Source organism: Glandiceps talaboti, chromosome 6 (assembly GCF_964340395.1).
Source record: "Glandiceps talaboti chromosome 6, keGlaTala1.1, whole genome shotgun sequence".
NCBI lineage: Eukaryota > Metazoa > Hemichordata > Enteropneusta > Spengelidae > Glandiceps > Glandiceps talaboti.
In genome coordinates this window covers 1316413-1339380 of record NC_135554.1, presented here as the reverse complement: position 1 = coordinate 1339380, position 22968 = coordinate 1316413, and the positions used below count along the sequence as shown (strand labels likewise).

Sequence of the window (22968 nt, the reverse complement as noted above, 5' to 3'; positions counted from 1 at the left end):
CCAATCAAATGCATACACCCATATGATCAAATATGAGCTTTCTTTTATGACATTGACCTTTAACCTTGAAATTCTTCAATGTCAAATTTGGGTTAGCTTCATAGTTTTTTGAATCAGTCGTTTCAAGTGATAATTAGTTCCAGGGCGCCCTGTAAGGGAGACCTGGAACTATTGGTTTACCAATGTTTCTTACTTTCTATCCACTTCCGGTTTACAACTCTATAGGGGGTCCCTACGCAGTTTTCTTCCGGGTTTCCCAGCATGCATTGTGGCAAACGTGAGCCGTGTGGTACCCCTACCTCCGTTGCTATTTGCGTAGGCTAAAAAATTGATAGCTGACAATATCGTGTTGGAGGTGGTACTGTACTAAAAGTTGTGGAGTTGAGGGGTCATGTTTAAATGCTGAGTCCAAAGGTTACGTGTTTACGCATTCAAATTTCAATGATTCATATTTTTGTTGCTTTGATCGTAACAGAAATTTGAAAACGCGAAAATTGTTTTTAACGGACAGCAAAATATATCATCATGTGGGACACATTACTCAGTTTTTAGCTCCGCTGTCAGCGAAAGCTGAAAGCGTAGCTTTAGGTATAGGTGGGTATTGAGGTATAGAGAGTAGAGTGAATCATAGGTGTCCGTCAAACTTTTATATTTTCATTATTTTCTCCGAAAGTGACAGTCAGAATTCTTAGATATTTGGTGTGCACGTTCCCTGGTGGGAGGCTATTCAGATTTGTTCATGCCAAGTTGATCTGTGCCATTTTCAATTTTTTATGATTTTTTTTCATAAAATGTCATTTTCATCAACTCCTTGAAAACCTCTTATTAGATTGCTTTGATATCTGGCGTGTTGATGCGCAGGGGGTAGCTTACTCAGATTTGTTAATTTCAAGTCAGCACATCCTCATTTTTATTTTTTATGATTTTTTTTTTGTAATTTGAAAAAAAAATGAATATGTTAATGAGCATAATGACCGACGCCATATTGGAAATCAGCCGACGAGACTTTAAGTAAACTGCCACTTTTCAAAAGACACTATTGACGTCAAACAAGCAATGTAATATGTGCTATAGTCATAATTCTACGCATTGGGCGCCCAAATGACAAGAGTTTGTTCGAAACAGGGTTGTAAACTTCAAATCCAATTCTGCACCCTTCTACATAATCAGCCAGTCCGCAACATCCTCATTTGCATACTCTATCCTGATTCGACCAGAAGCTGAAGGTGACCTCATTCGACCGAGCGATTTTCCACAGCAAGTATCTTGAGTATCAACACAGGACGTTCTTGGTACTCACTAAAATCACACTTCAGACCCACTATAAAAGTGTGATGTTTTCAGATAACATGTAACTTGTGGTTAATTCTATATTGTCGTGCAATTTGGAATGACAGTGAACCAGAATTCAGACAACTTGCGTAAGGAAGGGCATGCCAGGCATGCGGTTGAAGTTATGGCCGACAGTTCACATGTAAAGTTAAACGACATGAACGTGTCTTGCCTTTCCAAAATGCAAATATTTGGCAAGTAAAAATAATTAAAATAATTACAACTTTAATTTGGCTTCAGACTTTGCATTATGTTTTGCGTATCTTTCCCCGTTTTACATGTAAATCCGAAAAGGTTCTCTCTCATCATGTCATCAGTGTCAGTGATCATACCGCGCGGGGTAGTCCTCGGGTACACGAGTCTGTATTACTGACTTGACTCTAACACCGGAGGGGGAGGGACAATTGTCAGAATTGAGTCCCGAATTCCTCCGTATGCGCAAGCAGGACTACGCGCGGGGCTGCTTTGAGTACGAGCGAAGTGAGGCATGTTGAGGTATTTTGTTGAGAATTATAAATATTGCGAAATGTCAAGTACAAGGTTTAAATACAATGGAATGATGAAAAAAAATGGCAGAGTCTGCTGACAGAAGCCGGTCACAAGTCTGTATTAATCGCCATCTTTCTTAGTTTCCGTACGGCGACAATCCCAGGTACCCGGATGCACGAGGGACTAACCCGGAAGCAAGTCGTTGTCAGCCATACGTTACAGTGGTAACATCGCTGCGTTCAGAGTGTCATTATTCACAGAATTGTTGTTTTCGAGTGAAAACCCGTCTTGAATTGTATAACTCTAACAAATGAAGACATGTCAAGTTATATTTTGAAAGTTGTATCGCTAGTTTGAGACGATTTTCTCACATACTATAGTACTATCGAGGCTTACTTGGAAGTAGTAGGACCTTACTCCAGTTCATCGGGAAGTTTAGCCAGTCCGATAATTCTTTCTGGTTTAGTTTACAACACTTTTGATCAGGCAGATTTTGTTGTTGTGATGAAAAGAAATAAAAAAAAGATCATTTCAACCATTTCGTTGTGTTTTCTTTGTGAAAGGTAACCGAACATGAACGAGTGTTAACTGTAACGTATGGCTGAGATCGAGAATGACTCTCTTCCGGGTACTTGAGATTGTCGCCGTACGGAAACTAAGATGGCGATTAATACATTTCTTCCCTATATATATCTACCACAACTAGTACAAGTTGAATGTTGTTGACTTTGTAAATTTGTTAGAAAATTGAAATTCAAATTGCCTCAAAATTATTTTAGATCCCTAGTTTATTTCATTCATCATTAAAATTTTCCAGGGTTACAGCTGTAAGACACTGGAATTATTTATAGCCAACCTCAAAATCCTCATTTTTTCTTTTTCTTGTGTGCTTTTCCCAGTCATTTTTTTCTGAGATTTTGTGCAATTTTTCATAACAGTAGATTTTTGTTATAAAATGGTGACTATGGTATAAAAGTACAATACATTACCAACTTCTGTGTAAAATGTGTTTTATAGTGAGACATCATATGAAACCACTAACCACTTTATTGCATCGCTAAAACAAAACTGCATAGTGAAGAGCTGAAGACCTGAACCACTTCTACATGTCACCAAAATAAAAAATTAAATTAAAAAAACAAACAGCGGAGCTATTCTGACCGATAGGTCGCTTGTTAACAGTATTAGGTAAATTGACTGCAAACTAAATTCACAAGTGCAAGTCAAAACTACATGTACAGAAAGTACGGTACTTCCGGTGACCTTGCACTGTACAAGTACGCGATTTCTTGTGTTCAAGATCGTTCAATGATCAATAATCCACACCCCTTGAACCGATGAACGGTTAAAGCTCTTTGATGATCAATATTAAATTTGTCCTATTTACGAAATCCATTTGTATTTACCAAAACCAATTGGCATAGACTCGCCTACATACAATCACACGACATGTGCTTCCACGTGTAAACTTACTCCTCCCGGCCGATTTGGCCGGTCCTTCGGGTACAGCGACTTGCTCCGAAATTGAGCGTACTTGACTACTACGTGGTAGCAATATACCAATCGAGTCTAGTTTTTGTATAGTGACAAATTTGTTTGTCAATGACGTCTGTCGACATCAATATTATTTAAACTATCGTGAACAATTCAAGATGTTTTTATCGTGTTGTTCTGAGTGAAATGAATGTCAACAGCAATTTACAGAGAGGCCGAGATACGTACATGTATATGTGGACAGTGGCATGTACGTCATGTCAGCAAAGACATGACTACCAAAAACTAACTAAATTGACAGAAGACATGTTTATTTTTACAAAACTGTCTAATCAAAATCATGCTTTTACTATGTGCTTGTTGTTGGTACATGGTGTTGCATGTAGCATGTATCTCTCTGACGGAGGTATCAGAGTCCTCGATGACTTTTCCTTATTTTTCTTAGATGCTAACTCAGACAGAGCCTTCATGCTTGTTCTTACCTTACTGTGCCCTGGAACTACGCTTTTGCTTGCAAATGTATACTAGTTTTAATCAAGACTTGGGTTTGACTATGGGGTATACGCATGTCACTTAATTTAATGACTTTGACCTCTATAGACTTACTATAGCAAAATGGCGGCCATATTTGTGATAGAAAAACACATTTTGCCTGGTATCTCTGGTATCAAAAGTTTGTAGAAGTAATACATTTGAGGAGTTTGTGTCTTTGACTACCAGTTCTTATAAAGTATGTGACATACACTGTACAATATAGAAGTAATACATTTGAGGAGTTTGTGTCTTTGACTACCAGTTCTTATAAAGTATGTGACATACACTGTACAATATAGAAGTAATACATTTGAGGAGTTTGTGTCTTTGACAAAGATTTGTATTGATTGTAGGTCTGAGGTGACAGAATTCCCTGATGATGACTATGGATTACAACAACCTCTAGAAGTTACTCCAACACAAGATATTACCATGGCAACTGGGAGAAGTTCACAGACACCTCCTCCAGTGCCAAAGAAACCAAAGATAAAGACATTACATTCAGATGGAAGCCCAGCTATAATGTCAGTCAGATGGGATCCTGTAAGAAGTGTGGAGTTATTAAGAGAACCTAACAGAAGTTTAGGAATCAGTATTGTTGGAGGTTAGTTGTGCTAGAACACCATTGGCGCCATTTTTAGCATTTGTAGAATGAAGATATATTTCTTTTGAAGCAATAAGCCAATGATGATGGGAGATATGTTTTGTAGAGAAGTGTATCAGTGATGTTGACTTGGGAACCACAAATACTTCATCACGATGGTGTACACAGGTATTGGTTTAGTAGTGCGATCACACACTTTTGGGTAGAACAGAACTAATGATTGCATCTTCATTTGCATATCATTGGCATGCAGGTATGCAATGTTTTTGGTATTGCACTTCAGTGTAAATACCACCAGTATGCTCATGCACCAGTGCAAGTAATTTCTGGTAAATATGTAAAAATACTTTCACCACTATGGTTATTGATCCCAATGGACGAAGCCTGGAGGGAAGTACTCTGTTTGGTCCCATCTATTATCATACATAGACCTATTTCAACAAACCCAAAACAAATGTTAGCATATGCACGTCACATTGTTTTGTGACCTTCACGATAATAGCTGAATGGTGACCAGATCTGATGCAAAAAAGTTAGAATTTGTCCACTTACTAGATCAAAGTTAGAATTTGCCCACTTACTAGATCAAAGTTAGATTTTGCCCACTTACTAGATCAAAGTTAGAATTTGCCCACTTATTAGATCAAAGTTAGATTTTGCCCACTTACTAGATCAAAGTTAGATTTTGCCCACTTACTAGATCAAAGTTAGATTTTGCCCACTTACTAGATCAAAGTTAGAATTTGCCCACTTACTAAATCAAAGTTAGAATTTGCCCACTTACTAGATCAAAGTTAGAATTTGCCCACTTACTAGATCAAAGTTAGATTTTGCCCACTTACTAGATCAAAGTTAGAATTTGCCCACTTACCAGATCAAAGTTAGAATTTGCCCACTTACTAGATCAAAGTTAGAATTTGCCCACTTACTAGATCAAAGTTAGATTTTGCCACTTACTAGATCAAAGTTAGAATTTGCCCACTTACTAAATCAAAGTTAGATTTTGCCCACTTACTAGATCAAAGTTAGAATTTGCCCACTTACTAGATCATTATTTGTAATAATGAACTATGTGTACGGTAGTTAATACTGCTCATTGAATGGTGGCCATATTTGTTATAATCATCTATGTGTATGGTAGTTAATACTGCTCAATGAATGGTGGCCATATTTGTAAAAATCAACTATGTGTACGGTAGTTAATACTGTTCATTGAATGTGAAAATCAACTATGTGTATGGTAGTTAATACTGCTCATTGAATGGTGGCCATATTTGTAAAAATCAACTATGTGTATGGTAGTTAATACTGCTCATTGAATGGTGGCCATATTTGTAATAATCAACTATGTGTACGGTAGTTAATACGGCTCATTGAATGGTGGCCATATTTGTAAAAATCAACTATGTGTACAGTAGTTAATACTGCTCATTGAATGGTGGCCATATTTGTAATAATCAACTATGTGTGCGGTAGTTAATACTGTTCATTGAATGGTGGCCATATTTGTAAAAATCAACTATGTGTACAGTAGTTAATACTGCTCATTGAATGGTTGCCATATTTGTAAAAATCAACTATGTGTACTGTAGTTAATACTGTTCATTGAATGGTGGCCATATTTGTAAAAATCAACTATGTGTACTGTAGTTAATACTGTTCATTGAATGGTGGCCATATTTGTAAAAATCAACTATGTGTACTGTAGTTAATACTGTTCATTGAATGGTGGCCATATTTGTAAAAATCAACTATGTGTACGGTAGTTAATACTGCTCATTGAATGGTGGCTATATTTGTAAAAATCAACTTTGTGTACGGTAGTTAATACTGCTCATTGAATGGTGGCCATATTTGTTATAATCAACTATGTGTACGGTAGTTAATACTGCTCATTGAATGGTGGCCATATTTGTAAAAATCAACTATGTGTACGGTAGTTATAATACTGTTCATTGAATGGTGGCCATATTTGTAAAAAAATCAATTATATGTACGGTAGTTAATACTGCTCATTGAATGGTGGCCATATTTGTAAAAATCAACTATGTGTACGGTAGTTAATACTGCTCATTGAATGGTGGCCATATTTGTAATAATCAACTATGTGTACGGTAGTTAATACTGTTCATTGAATGGTGGCCATATTTGTAATAATCAACTATGTGTATGGTAGTTATAATACTGTTCATTGAATGTAAAAATCAACTATGTGTAATGTAGTTAATACTGCTCATTGAATGGTTGCCATATTTGTAAAAATTAACTTTGTGTACGGTAGTTAATACTGCTCATTGAATGGTGGCCATATTTGTAAAAATCAACTTTGTGTACGGTAGTTAATACTGTTCATTGAATGGTGGCCATATTTGTAAAAATCAACTATGTGTACGGTAGTTAATACTGTTCATTGAATGGTGGCTATATTTGTAAAAATCAACTTTGTGTACGGTAGTTAATACTGCTCATTGAATGGTGGCCATATTTGTAAAAATCAACTTTGTGTACGGTAGTTAATACTGCTCATTAAATGGTTGCCATATTTGTAAAAATCAACTTTGTGTACGGTAGTTAATACTGTTCATTGAATGGTGGCTATATTTGTAATAATCAACTATGTGTACGGTAGTTAATACTGCTCATTGAATGGTGGCCATATTTGTTATAATCAACTATGTGTACGGTAGTTAATACTGCTCATTGAATGGTGGCCATATTTGTAAAAATCAACTATGTGTACGGTAGTTATAATACTGTTCATTGAATGGTGGCCATATTTGTAAAAAAATCAATTATATGTACGGTAGTTAATACTGCTCATTGAATGGTGGCCATATTTGTAATAATCAACTATATGTACGGTAGTTAATACTGCTCATTGAATGGTGGCCATATTTGTAAAAAAATCAATTATATGTACGGTAGTTAATACTGCTCATTGAATGGTGGCCATATTTGTTATAATCAACTATGTGTATGGTAGTTAATACTGTTCATTGAATGGTGGCCATATTTGTTATAATCAACTATGTGTACGGTAGTTAATACTGCTCATTGAATGGTGGCCATATTTGTAATAATCAACTATGTGTATGGTAGTTAATACTGTTCATTGAATGGTGGCCATATTTGTAAAAATCAACTATGTGTACGGTAGTTAATACTGCTCATTGAATGGTGGCCATATTTGTAATAATCAACTATGTGTATGGTAGTTAATACTGTTCATTGAATGGTGGCCATATTTGTAATAATCAACTATGTGTATGGTAGTTAATACTGTTCATTGAATGTGAAAATCAACTATGTGTACGGTAGTTAATACGGCTCATTGAATGGTGGCCATATTTGTAAAAATCAACTATGTGTACAGTAGTTAATACTGCTCATTGAATGGTGGCCATATTTGTAATAATCAACTATGTGTGCGGTAGTTAATACTGTTCATTGAATGTTGGCCATATTTGTAAAAATCAACTATGTGTACAGTAGTTAATACTGCTCATTGAATGGTGGCCATATTTGTAAAAATCAACTATGTGTACGGTAGTTAATACTGCTCATTGAATGGTGGCCATATTTGTAAAAATCAACTATGTGTATGGTAGTTAATACTGTTCATTGAATGGTGACCATATTTGTAAAAATCAACTATGTGTATGGTAGTTAATACTGCTCATTGAATGGTGGCCATATTTGTAAAAATCAACTATGTGTACGGTAGTTAATACTGCTCATTGAATGGTGGCCATATTTGTAAAAATCAACTATGTGTACGGTAGTTAATACTGTTCATTGCATGGTGGCCATATTTGTAATAATCAACTATGTGTATGGTAGTTATAATACTGTTCATTGAATGTAAAAATCAACTATGTGTACTGTAGTTAATACTGCTCATTGAATGGTTGCCATATTTGTAAAAATCAACTTTGTGTACGGTAGTTAATACTGCTCATTGAATGGTTGCCATATTTATAAAAATCAACTATGTGTACTGTAGTTAATACTGTTCATTGAATGGTGGCCATATTTGTAAAAATCAACTATGTGTACGGTAGTTAATACTGCTCATTGAATGCTGGCCATATTTATAATAATCAACTATGTGTACTGTAGTTAATACTGTTCATTGAATTTTGGCCATATTTGTAAAAATCAACTTTGTGTACGGTAGTTAATACTGCTCATTGAGTGGTTGCCATATTTATAATAATTAACTATGTGTACTGTAGTTAATACTGTTCATTGAATGGTGGCCATATTTGTAATAATCAACTATGTGTACGGTAGTTAATACTGCTCATTGAATGGTGGCTATATTTGTAAATATCAACTATGTGTACGGTAGTTAATACTGCTCATTGAATGGTGGCCATATTTGTAAAAATCAACTTTGTGTACTGTAGTTAATACTGCTCATTGAATGGTGGCCATATTTGTTATAATCAACTATGTGTACTGTAGTCAATACTGCTTATTGAATGGTGGCCATATTTGTAAAAATCAACTATGTGTACGGTAGTTAATATTGCTCATTGAATGGTGGCCATATTTGTAAAAATCAACTATGTGTACGGTAGTTAATATTGCTCATTGAATGGTGGCCATATTTGTAAAAATCAACTATGTGTACGGTAGTTAATACTGCTCATTGAATGGTGGCCATATTTGTAAAAATCAACTTTGTGTACGGTAGTTAATACTGCTCATTGAATGGTTGCCATATTTGTAAAAATCAACTTTGTGTACGGTAGTTAATATTGTTCATTGAATGGTGGCCATATTTGTAAAAATCAACTTTGTGTACGGTAGTTAATACTGCTCATTGAATGGTTGCCATATTTGTAAAAATCAACTTTGTGTACGGTAGTTAATACTGCTCATTGAATGGTGGCCATATTTGTAAAAATCTACTATGTGTGCGGTAGTTAATACTGCTCATTGAATGGTTGCCATATTTGTAAAAATCAACTATGTGTATGGTAGTTATAATACTGTTCATTGAATGTGAAAATCAACTATGTGTACTGTAGTTAATACTGTTCATTGAATGGTGGCCATATTTGTAATAATCAACTATGTGTACGGTCGTTAATATTGCTCATTGAATGGTGGCCATATTTGTAAAAATCAACTATGTGTACGGTAGTTAATACTGCTCATTGAATGGTGGCCATATTTGTAAAAATCAACTATGTGTATGGTAGTTAATACTGTTCATTGAATGGTGGCCATATTTGTAAAAATCAACTATGTGTATGGTAGTTAATACTGCTCATTGAATGGTGGCCATATTTGTAAAAATCAACTATGTGTACGGTAGTTAATACTGCTCATTGAATGGTGGCCATATTTGTAAAAATCAACTATGTGTACGGTAGTTAATACTGTTCATTGCATGGTGGCCATATTTGTAATAATCAACTATGTGTATGGTAGTTATAATACTGTTCATTGAATGTAAAAATCAACTATGTGTACTGTAGTTAATACTGCTCATTGAATGGTTGCCATATTTGTAAAAATCAACTTTGTGTACGGTAGTTAATACTGCTCATTGAATGGTTGCCATATTTATAAAAATCAACTATGTGTACTGTAGTTAATACTGTTCATTGAATGGTGGCCATATTTGTAAAAATCAACTATGTGTACGGTAGTTAATACTGCTCATTGAATGCTGGCCATATTTATAATAATCAACTATGTGTACTGTAGTTAATACTGTTCATTGAATTTTGGCCATATTTGTAAAAATCAACTTTGTGTACGGTAGTTAATACTGCTCATTGAGTGGTTGCCATATTTATAATAATTAACTATGTGTACTGTAGTTAATACTGTTCATTGAATGGTGGCCATATTTGTAATAATCAACTATGTGTACGGTAGTTAATACTGCTCATTGAATGGTGGCTATATTTGTAAATATCAACTATGTGTACGGTAGTTAATACTGCTCATTGAATGGTGGCCATATTTGTAAAAATCAACTTTGTGTACGGTAGTTAATATTGCTCATTGAATGGTGGCCATATTTGTAAAAATCAACTATGTGTACTGTAGTTAATACTGCTCATTGAATGGTGGCCATATTTGTTATAATCAACTATGTGTACTGTAGTCAATACTGCTTATTGAATGGTGGCCATATTTGTAAAAATCAACTTTGTGTACGGTAGTTAATATTGCTCATTGAATGGTGGCCATATTTGTAAAAATCAACTATGTGTACGGTAGTTAATATTGCTCATTGAATGGTGGCCATATTTGTAAAAATCAACTATGTGTACGGTAGTTAATACTGCTCATTGAATGGTGGCCATATTTGTAAAAATCAACTTTGTGTACGGTAGTTAATACTGCTCATTGAATGGTTGCCATATTTGTAAAAATCAACTTTGTGTACGGTAGTTAATATTGTTCATTGAATGGTGGCCATATTTGTAAAAATCAACTTTGTGTACGGTAGTTAATACTGCTCATTGAATGGTTGCCATATTTGTAAAAATCAACTTTGTGTACGGTAGTTAATACTGCTCATTGAATGGTGGCCATATTTGTAAAAATCTACTATGTGTGCGGTAGTTAATACTGCTCATTGAATGGTTGCCATATTTGTAAAAATCAACTATGTGTATGGTAGTTATAATACTGTTCATTGAATGTGAAAATCAACTATGTGTACTGTAGTTAATACTGTTCATTGAATGGTGGCCATATTTGTAATAATCAACTATGTGTACGGTCGTTAATATTGCTCATTGAATGGTGGCCATATTTGTAAAAATCAACTATGTGTACGGTAGTTAATACTGTTCATTGAATGGTGGCCATATTTGTAAAAATCAACTGTGTGTACGGTAGTTAATACTGCTCATTGAATGGTGGCCATATTTATAAAAAATCAACTATGTGTATGGTAGTTAATATTGCTCATTGCTTGGTGGCCATATTTGTAAAAATCAACTATGTGTACGGTAGTTAATACTGTTCATTGAATGGTGGCCATATTTGTAATAATCAACTATGTGTATGGTAGTTATAATACTGTTCATTGAATGTAAAAATCAACTATGTGTACTGTAGTTAATACTGCTCATTGAATGGTGGCCATATTTGTAATAGTCAACTATGTGTATGGTAGTTAATATTGCTCATTGAATGGTGGCCATATTTATAAAAAATCAACTATGTGTATGGTAGTTAATATTGCTCATTGCTTGGTGGCCATATTTGTAAAAATCAACTATGTGTACGGTAGTTAATACTGCTCATTGAATGGTGGCCATATTTGTAAAAATCAACTATGTGTACGGTAGTTAATACTGTTCATTGAATGGTGGCCATATTTGTAAAAATCAACTATGTGTACGGTAGTTAATATTGCTCATTGAATGGTGGCCATATTTGTAATAATCAACTATGTGTACGGTAGTTTATACTGCTCATTGAATGGTGGCCATATTTGTAAAAATCAACTATGTGTATGGTAGTTAATACTGTTCATTGAATGGTGGCCATATTTGTAAAAATCAACTATGTGTATGGTAGTTAATACTGCTCATTGAATGGTGGCCATATTTGTAAAAATCAACTATGTGTACGGTAGTTAATACTGCTCATTGAATGGTGGCCATATTTGTAAAAATCAACTATGTGTACGGTAGTTAATACTGTTCATTGCATGGTGGCCATATTTGTAATAATCAACTATGTGTATGGTAGTTATAATACTGTTCATTGAATGTAAAAATCAACTATGTGTACTGTAGTTAATACTGCTCATTGAATGGTTGCCATATTTGTAAAAATCAACTTTGTGTACGGTAGTTAATACTGCTCATTGAATGGTTGCCATATTTATAAAAATCAACTATGTGTACTGTAGTTAATACTGTTCATTGAATGGTGGCCATATTTGTAAAAATCAACTATGTGTACGGTAGTTAATACTGCTCATTGAATGCTGGCCATATTTATAATAATCAACTATGTGTACTGTAGTTAATACTGTTCATTGAATTTTGGCCATATTTGTAAAAATCAACTTTGTGTACGGTAGTTAATACTGCTCATTGAGTGGTTGCCATATTTATAATAATCAACTATGTGTACTGTAGTTAATACTGTTCATTGAATGGTGGCCATATTTGTAATAATCAACTATGTGTACGGTAGTTAATACTGCTCATTGAATGGTGGCTATATTTGTAAAAATCAACTATGTATACGGTAGTTAATACTGCTCATTGAATGGTGGCCATATTTGTAAAAATCAACTTTGTGTACGGTAGTTAATATTGCTCATTGAATGGTGGCCATATTTGTAAAAATCAACTATGTGTACTGTAGTTAATACTGCTCATTGAATGGTGGCCATATTTGTTATAATCAACTATGTGTACTGTAGTCAATACTGCTTATTGAATGGTGGCCATATTTGTAAAAATCAACTATGTGTACGGTAGTTAATATTGCTCATTGAATGGTGGCCATATTTGTAAAAATCAACTATGTGTACGGTAGTTAATATTGCTCATTGAATGGTGGCCATATTTGTAAAAATCAACTATGTGTACGGTAGTTAATACTGCTCATTGAATGGTGGCCATATTTGTAAAAATCAACTTTGTGTACGGTAGTTAATACTGCTCATTGAATGGTTGCCATATTTGTAAAAATCAACTTTGTGTACGGTAGTTAATACTGCTCATTGAATGGTTGCCATATTTATAAAAATCAACTATGTGTACTGTAGTTAATACTGTTCATTGAATGGTGGCCATATTTGTAAAAATCAACTATGTGTACGGTAGTTAATACTGCTCATTGAATGCTGGCCATATTTATAATAATCAACTATGTGTACTGTAGTTAATACTGTTCATTGAATTTTGGCCATATTTGTAAAAATCAACTTTGTGTACGGTAGTTAATACTGCTCATTGAGTGGTTGCCATATTTATAATAATCAACTATGTGTACTGTAGTTAATACTGTTCATTGAATGGTGGCCATATTTGTAATAATCAACTATGTGTACGGTAGTTAATACTGCTCATTGAATGGTGGCTATATTTGTAAAAATCAACTATGTATACGGTAGTTAATACTGCTCATTGAATGGTGGCCATATTTGTAAAAATCAACTTTGTGTACGGTAGTTAATATTGCTCATTGAATGGTGGCCATATTTGTAAAAATCAACTATGTGTACTGTAGTTAATACTGCTCATTGAATGGTGGCCATATTTGTTATAATCAACTATGTGTACTGTAGTCAATACTGCTTATTGAATGGTGGCCATATTTGTAAAAATCAACTATGTGTACGGTAGTTAATATTGCTCATTGAATGGTGGCCATATTTGTAAAAATCAACTATGTGTACGGTAGTTAATATTGCTCATTGAATGGTGGCCATATTTGTAAAAATCAACTATGTGTACGGTAGTTAATACTGCTCATTGAATGGTGGCCATATTTGTAAAAATCAACTTTGTGTACGGTAGTTAATACTGCTCATTGAATGGTTGCCATATTTGTAAAAATCAACTTTGTGTACGGTAGTTAATATTGTTCATTGAATGGTGGCCATATTTGTAAAAATCAACTTTGTGTACGGTAGTTAATACTGCTCATTGAATGGTTGCCATATTTGTAAAAATCAACTTTGTGTACGGTAGTTAATACTGCTCATTGAATGGTGGCCATATTTGTAAAAATCTACTATGTGTGCGGTAGTTAATACTGCTCATTGAATGGTTGCCATATTTGTAAAAATCAACTATGTGTATGGTAGTTATAATACTGTTCATTGAATGTGAAAATCAACTATGTGTACTGTAGTTAATACTGTTCATTGAATGGTGGCCATATTTGTAATAATCAACTATGTGTACGGTCGTTAATATTGCTCATTGAATGGTGGCCATATTTGTAAAAATCAACTATGTGTACGGTAGTTAATACTGTTCATTGAATGGTGGCCATATTTGTAAAAATCAACTGTGTGTACGGTAGTTAATACTGCTCATTGAATGGTGGCCATATTTATAAAAAATCAACTATGTGTATGGTAGTTAATATTGCTCATTGCTTGGTGGCCATATTTGTAAAAATCAACTATGTGTACGGTAGTTAATACTGTTCATTGAATAGTGGCCATATTTGTAATAATCAACTATGTGTATGGTAGTTATAATACTGTTCATTGAATGTAAAAATCAACTATGTGTACTGTAGTTAATACTGCTCATTGAATGGTGGCCATATTTGTAATAGTCAACTATGTGTATGGTAGTTAATATTGCTCATTGAATGGTGGCCATATTTATAAAAAATCAACTATGTGTATGGTAGTTAATATTGCTCATTGCTTGGTGGCCATATTTGTAAAAATCAACTATGTGTACGGTAGTTAATACTGCTCATTGAATGGTGGCCATATTTGTAAAAATCAACTATGTGTACGGTAGTTAATACTGTTCATTGAATGGTGGCCATATTTGTAAAAATCAACTATGTGTACGGTAGTTAATACTGTTCATTGAATGGTGGCCATATTTGTAAAAATCAACTATGTGTACGGTAGTTAATATTGCTCATTGAATGGTGGCCATATTTGTAATAATCAACTATGTGTACGGTAGTTTATACTGCTCATTGAATGGTGGCCATATTTGTAAAAATCAACTATGTGTACGGTAGTTAATACTGTTCATTGCTTGGTGGCCATATTTGTAATAATCAACTATGTGTACGGTAGTTAATACTGTTCATTGAATGGTGGCCATATTTGTAAAAATCAACTATGTGTACTGTAGTTAATACTGTTCATTGAATGGTGGCCATATTTGTAATAATCAACTATGTGTACGGTAGTTAATACTGTTCATTGAATGGTGGCCATATTTGTAATAATCAACTATGTGTACGGTAGTTAATACTGTTCATTGAATGGTGGCCATATTTGTAATAATCAACTATGTGTACGGTAGTTAATACTGCTCATTGAATGGTGGCTATATTTGTAATAATCAACTATGTGTACTGTAGTTAATACTGCTCATTGAATGGTGGCCATATTTGTAATAATCAACTGTGTGCATGGTAGTTAATACTGTTCATTGCATGGTGGCCATATTTGTAAAAATCAACTTTGTGTACGGTAGTTAATACTGTTCATTGAATGGTGGCCATATTTGTAATAATCAACTATGTGTACGGTAGTTAATACTGTTCATTGAATGGTGGCCATATTTGTAAAAATCAACTATGTGTACGGTAGTTAATACTGCTCATTGAATGGTGGCCATATTTGTAAAAATCAACTATGTTTACGGTAGTTAATACTGTTCATTGAATGGTGGCCATATTTGTAATAATCAACTATGTGTACGGTAGTTAATACTGCTCATTGAATGGTGGCCATATTTGTAATAATCAACTATATGTACGGTAGTTAATACTGTTCATTGAATGGTGGCTATATTTGTAATAATCAACTATGTGTACAGTGGTTAATACTGTTCATTGAATGGTGGCCATATTTGTAATAATCAACTATGTGTACGGTAGTTAATACTGTTCATTGAATGGTGGCCATATTTGTAATAATCAACTATGTTTACGGTAGTTAATATTGCTCATTGAATGGTGGCCATATTTGTAAAAATCAACTATGTGTACGGTAGTTAATACTGCTCATTGAATGGTGGCCATATTTGTAATAATCAACTTTGTGTACGGTAGTTAATACTGTTCATTGAATGGTGGCCATATTTGTAATAATCAACTATGTGTACGGTGGTTAATACTGTTCATTGAATGGTGGCCATATTTGTAATAATCAACTATGTGTACGGTGGTTAATACTGTTCATTGAATGGTGGCCATATTTGTAATAATCAACTATGTTTACGGTAGTTAATATTGCTCATTGAATGGTGGCCATATTTGTAAAAATCAACTATGTGTACAGTAGTTAATACTGTTCATTGAATGGTGGCCATATTTGTAATAATCAACTATGTTTACGGTAGTTAATACTGCTCATTGAATGGTGGCCATATTTGTAATAATCAACTTTGTGTACGGTAGTTAATACTGTTCATTGAATGGTGGCCATATTTGTAATAATCAACTATGTGTACGGTGGTTAATACTGTTCATTGAATGGTGGCCATATTTGTAATAATCAACTATGTGTACGGTGGTTAATACTGTTCATTGAATGGTGGCCATATTTGTAATAATCAACTATGTTTACGGTAGTTAATATTGCTCATTGAATGGTGGCCATATTTGTAAAAATCAACTATGTGTACAGTAGTTAATACTGTTCATTGAATGGTGGCCATATTTGTAAAAATCAACTATGTGTATGGTAGTTCAAGAATAAAAAAGACACATGCACTGAATTAAATTATCTATCTGTATTTTATCAGGTAAGACCTATTTGTCATAGTATCATTATTTACATTTGACCCTGGCCTTTATGTTCTGACTGACATTAGTCACATACATTTAGAAGTAAAAGTAGTTGAGTGGGATTGTGTTGTCTATTAAAGTTCTGTGAATACTAAGAGTTTGAAGTAAAAAATACACAGTTACAATAATAACGATAATTTGACTATATGTACGAACATTCTACTTGTTTATGTAAATTTTCAACTAGAGTGCTTGTACATACTCAGAGATAATCTTCAGCTGTATACACATATCAGCTATTCAGAGCAGACATACATGTAACACGTGTACTGATAAACATATGCTTTATCAGTAGTCATTTTACAACTACCCCATTCCCTTTCCAACTCATCTCAGTCTACTCAGTTTCCATAGCTACCAACATCCATTGGCATGGCAACCTCACACCAGGGATAGTGTGTCTGCCAGACTTCATTTCTCACTGATTGAGCATAGCTCTTTTCCAATTTGCTCTGCTGCTGTCATGAAGAGTTCATTCTCCTAATTATCTATAAAGAACACAAGCCTAAACTAACTACAGTATTAAGTGTTGTACAATTTGTCTTCAATTAATCTCCATTTTTAGGAAGGGTTGGTGAGGGAAGCATTGCTCAGGGTATCTTCATTAAGCATGTTCTTGAAGACAGTCCAGCAGGAAATAATGGCACTCTGAAGACAGGAGACCGAATTCTTGAAGTAAGTTTAATTTTGTTGTACTCTGCAGATGTGCCAGTAAAAGACCATGGTTTATTTTCCATATGTACAGAAACAAGTATATTGCTTACTTGTAATAAATTGATCATATCTCTATTTGCACATGCACATATCTCTGTTTGCACATATTTCTGTATGCACATATCTCTGTTTGTACATATCTCTCTATGCACATATCTCTGTATGCACATATCTCTGTTTGTACATATCTCTGTTTGTACATATCTCTGTTTGTACATATCTCTCTATGCACATATCTCTGTACATATCTCTCTATGCACATATCTCTGTTTGTACATATCTCTGTATGCACATATCTCTGTTTGTACATATCTCTGTATGCACATATCTCTGTTTGTACATATCTCTGTTTGTACATATCTCTCTATGCACATATCTCTGTACATATCTCTCTATGCACATATCTCTGTTTGTACATATCTCTGTATGCACATATCTCTGTTTGTACATATCTCTGTACATATCTCTGTATGCACATATCTCTGTTTGTACATATCTCTGTCTGTACATATCTCTCTATGCACATATCTCTGTACATATCTCTCTATGCACATATCTCTGTTTGTACATATCTCTCTATGCACATATCTCTGTTTGCACATATCTCTGTTTATACATATCTCTGTTTGCACATATCTCTGTATGCACATATCTCTGTTTGTACATATCTCTGTACATATCTCTGTTTGCACATATCTCTGTTTGTACATATCTCTCTATGCACATATCTCTGTATGCACATATCTCTGTTTATACATATCTCTGTTTGCACATATCTCTGTATGCACATATCTCTGTTTATACATATCTCTGTTTGCACATATCTCTGTATGCACATACCTCTGTACATATCTCTGTTTGCACATATCTCTGTACATATCTCTGTTTGTACATATCTCTGTCTGTACATATCTCTGTTTGTACATATCTCTGTTTGTACATATCTCTGTACATATCTCTGTTTGTACATATCTCTGTATGCACATATCTCTGTTTGTACATATCTATGTACATATCTCTGTTTGTACATATCTCTGTTTGTACATATCTCTGTACATATCTCTGTTTGTACATATCTGTTTGCACATATCTCTGTATGCACATATCTCTGTTTGTACATATCTATGTATGCACATATCTCTGTTTGTACATATCTCTGTTTGTACATATCTCTGTATGCACATATCTCTGTTTGCACATATCTCTGTTTGTACATATCTCTGTTTGCACATATCTCTGTACATATCTCTGTTTGCACATATCTCTGTATGCACATATCTCTGTTTGTACATATCTATGTATGCACATATCTCTGTTTGTACATATCTCTGTGCATATCTCTGTTTCTACATATCTCTGTTTGTACATATCTCTGTTTGTACATATCTCTGTTTGCACATATCTCTGTACATATCTCTGTATCATATATTTCTGTATGTACACATCTATGTATGTACATGTCTATGTCTGTACATGTCTATGTACATTTCTCTGTTGTATATTCATATGTCTGTATATGTTTGTAAGTACATATCGCTGACATGTATGTACACATCTATGTATGTTCATGTCTATGTAAATATCTCTTACTTGTTAGCACAACTGAACTGATAAGATTCACTAGTGCTATAATCATGGCAATTAGTGTCTGTCTGTCTGTCTGTGTGTATATATATATGCATGGGTGTAGCTGTTTGTACTCTATACATTGTGTGTATGTATGTATGTATGTATGTATGTATGTATGTATGTATGTATGTATGTATAATGTATGTATGTATGTATGTATGTATGTATGTATGTATGGATGTATGTCATTGGAAGTCTCGGAATTGTACATCATAAAGTCACAAGTGGTTTGATCAAAGCTGGTTTAAATAGAAGGAATTCCAAATCCATCACCAAATATTGTAGTGTAAGCTCAATAATAGGTTCTTACAAAATTTGGAGATTGAGATGTAGGTACTATAACAACCAGATATCACGTGAACGTTTGTCATAAGTGACCAAGAAAAACTCGTTCACTAGTCACTATGATTTCCTGCAAGGTATTGTGTGTGTATTCTGTAAAGGAATTATGTAAATACTTTACCTGTACATGCTATTTTCATGTAAGTTGGAAATAAAAGAATTTGATATGTATGTATGTATGTATGTATGTATATATGTATGTATGTATGTATGTATGTATGTATGTATGTATGGGTGTTGTTCGTACTATTTGTATATACGTCTGTGTGTGTGTGTGTGTGTGTGTGTGTGTGTTTGTGTTTGTTTAGTTTGTACTTTCTGTTTCCGGAATGATACTCACCTAAATATTCTTACAATAGGATTTGCTTGCAATTCCTGATGCTTTTCCAATAAAACTTTATTAACCCACCTCCTCTTACAATTACTGCCCTCAACGTTTGAAGACCGGTTGCTTTTTTTGGAACACAGTGTGAAACACGTAGTGTTATCTAGTGTACCAGAAACCCAGTTTTTTCCCCTGCTGACCAGTGAATTCTTGTGGTTTGCAGTTTTGTTGACAATATATTGCCTAGCAACCTTTGTGTAAATCTTTTTGCTGATTTTTCTTCACTTTTTCTGTGAAGATTTTCGTTTTCTAGATCGTGGTAGTGTTGGCGGTTTTATTACCCGCCTTGCTTATATACCGTTTATTGATTTCTCACTATCATCATGCCTAAGGGTAAGAAGAAAGGGGATTGTGGCCATTCTATGGCAAATCGTGATGACCACTCTGTCTGCCAGAATTGTCGGCAGTGATCTCGCGATGCTCCGTGTACTGTGTGTATGTCATGGGATCTGCTATTGTGGGCCGAGCTCGGTCAGAGCATTGATCATGGCCAAGGTAAGGAGACGCGTCACAAAGGTAGGTCCATTTTGTCTAGTACTTCGCCAGCCGGTGCAGGCCATGCTATGTCTTCCCTTTCAGATTCAACAACAGGTAAGACTGCACCGACTGTGCAAAACCGTCCTTTTCAGGGCGAAACTAGTACCTCTACATCAACTGGAGTGAATGGCGGTTCGTTAACTCAGCACCTTCACAACCAGTCTGATCGTAACATCTCTCCATTAGGCAATTGCAACTCTGACACTGGTCCAACACGATCTGCCTGTGTTGGTAGTCAGGGTAATGGTATTGAACCGGCCCCCTGTTTGTCTACCAGTCTAAGTAGTGGCTCAAATGTCATGAGAACGGAGACTTTTTGAGAGCCATTGTTAGGTAATACGCCTAGTAATACTAATAATAATGCCGTATTACCTTCAATGCCTGGTGATGAATGAGTGTCTGTGCATCTTTCACCACGGCATTGTTCAGTTTTACGTTCACGTTCTCCGTCCCCGTTTAGGCGGAGGAGACGTGAGAGTCATGATAGTACGGTCTCATCCTCTTCTCAATCTGATTACAGTCCTCATTGCTATAAAAGCAGGCGAGGTAGATCTCTCTCTCGACATAAGAAATCACGTCGAGGTCAGAGGTCACACAAACGGAAGCATTATTGTTCTTCCAGTTCCGAGTCACCCAGTTCTAGGTTGTCTTATTATAGAAGTTCTAAACGGTATCGACGCCGACATTCATCATCGACATCACCGTCAGGTGACAGAAGGCGTTACCGATGTCACTATGACCATGAATGATGCATAGATTTGGATCGTCGACATGCTTACTATGACGAGAGCCGGCATGGGGGTAGAGCGCCACCAACGGCCAGAACTGGCAAGTCGTTCAGCTTATCATCAGCCTGCTTCTGTTGATACAGAAGTCATTAGACAGGCAGTTTTAGAGGCTGTAGCGGTTCTCCACCCAGAGTTATCACATGCTTGGGCACCCACATCTGATCCGAGCACAGGGGTGCCACTCCTTTAAGTTCTCAACGTGTTTCTCACAGGCCTATCCATGGTTTCGTTATGGGGGTAAGGCATACCGCACTCATTCATCACAACCAGCATGTTCACACACCCCACTGGATGGTGATGTGGACGCAGTGGATCAGGATCCATCATCGTTCAGAGCTGTCTATATAGACAAAGCTCACATTAAAAAGTTGGCTGATTCTGCACATCAACAACGTTGTGTCAACACTGAACTGGTTCCTAGCTGTTCTATTCAAAGAACTTCAGGCTGTAAATCTCAATAGTCCTAAAGTATCTCGAATTATTGAGATTGTGGATAAGGGTTTGTCTCACATAGCAGAGTCTGCTTGCAGAGAGTATACAACTCTCCAATTAATGGAGAGGGATGCCTTTTTGAAACGCAAATCTGTTTCATTGTCTTCCGAGTTGAAACAGGAAGCTCGTTTAGCTCCTATTACCACAACCAGTCTGTTTGATGGTCGTCTCACTGCGCTAGCAGCATGTGCCAGTGAGGCTAAACAGCCAATAACCCACTCTCACTGTCCCCCCATCAGCACAGCAAAGTCCAGTGGGGGGACGACTCTGTTTCTATGCACAAAACTGGTCCGCAATATCATCTGACAGTTGGATGCTAAATACAGTAAGAGATGGATACATCCTAGACTTTGAATCACAGCCTCCACTGTCAACGAAGGTCATAGTTACCCCATTACCAAGGCAACCAGATCGGGTTCTTGTCTTAAGAGAGGCCATTCAAGGTCTGTTAGAAAAGGCTGCTATTCGTACAGTCAACCTAAAGAACAAGGGACCAGGGTTTTTCAACCACCTGTTTCTGGTCCCTACCAGGCAGGCTGAATGGGATAGCCGATGCACTGTCCTGTCGGCGTCAAATACAACAAACCGAATGGGAACTACCACAGAGTGTAGTAAATCTGATTTTCCATTGTTGGGGTCACCCATCAGTGGATCTCTTTGCCACACACAAGAACAGGAAACCACCACTGTATGTGTCCCCAGTACCAGATCCGAGGTCAATGGCGGTGGATGCTCTCTCCATGTAGTGGGAGGGGATCATGACATATGCCTTTCCACCAGTCATTTTGCTGCCCAGAGTTCTCAGGAAAATCCAGGAAGAGGGGCCAATGATTTTTCTAGTGGCACCTCTTTGGCCCGCCAAAGCATGGTTCCCAACCATTCTCAATCTGTTGATAGCTTCTCCTCTCAAAATCCCACTGAGAGAGGATCTAATGACACAGGACAGGAACATCATTCACCCGAGCCCAGAGATGTTCCATCTTCACGTGTTTTGGTTGTTGAACAATCCCTCATGGAGAAAGGCTTTTCTAGAGAGTCTGCAGCCATTATTGCCAGACCTCAGAGACCCAGTACACTGGCTACATACAATGAGAAATGGCAATTCTTCTGTAGTTGGTGTGACAGAAAAC

The 22968-nt window shown here is 35.6% G+C and overlaps 1 protein-coding gene across 1 annotated transcript in view; it reads left to right on the top strand.

Moving 5' to 3' along the window:
- LOC144436445 (multiple PDZ domain protein-like) overlaps positions 1-22968 on the top strand; it is a 330925-nt gene that overhangs the window by 104896 nt on the left and 203061 nt on the right. The window contains exons 17-18 of the mRNA XM_078125244.1: positions 4203-4453; positions 17517-17626. Coding sequence (XP_077981370.1) covers positions 4203-4453; positions 17517-17626 — 361 coding nt within the window. The remainder of the gene's footprint in view (positions 1-4202; positions 4454-17516; positions 17627-22968) is intronic.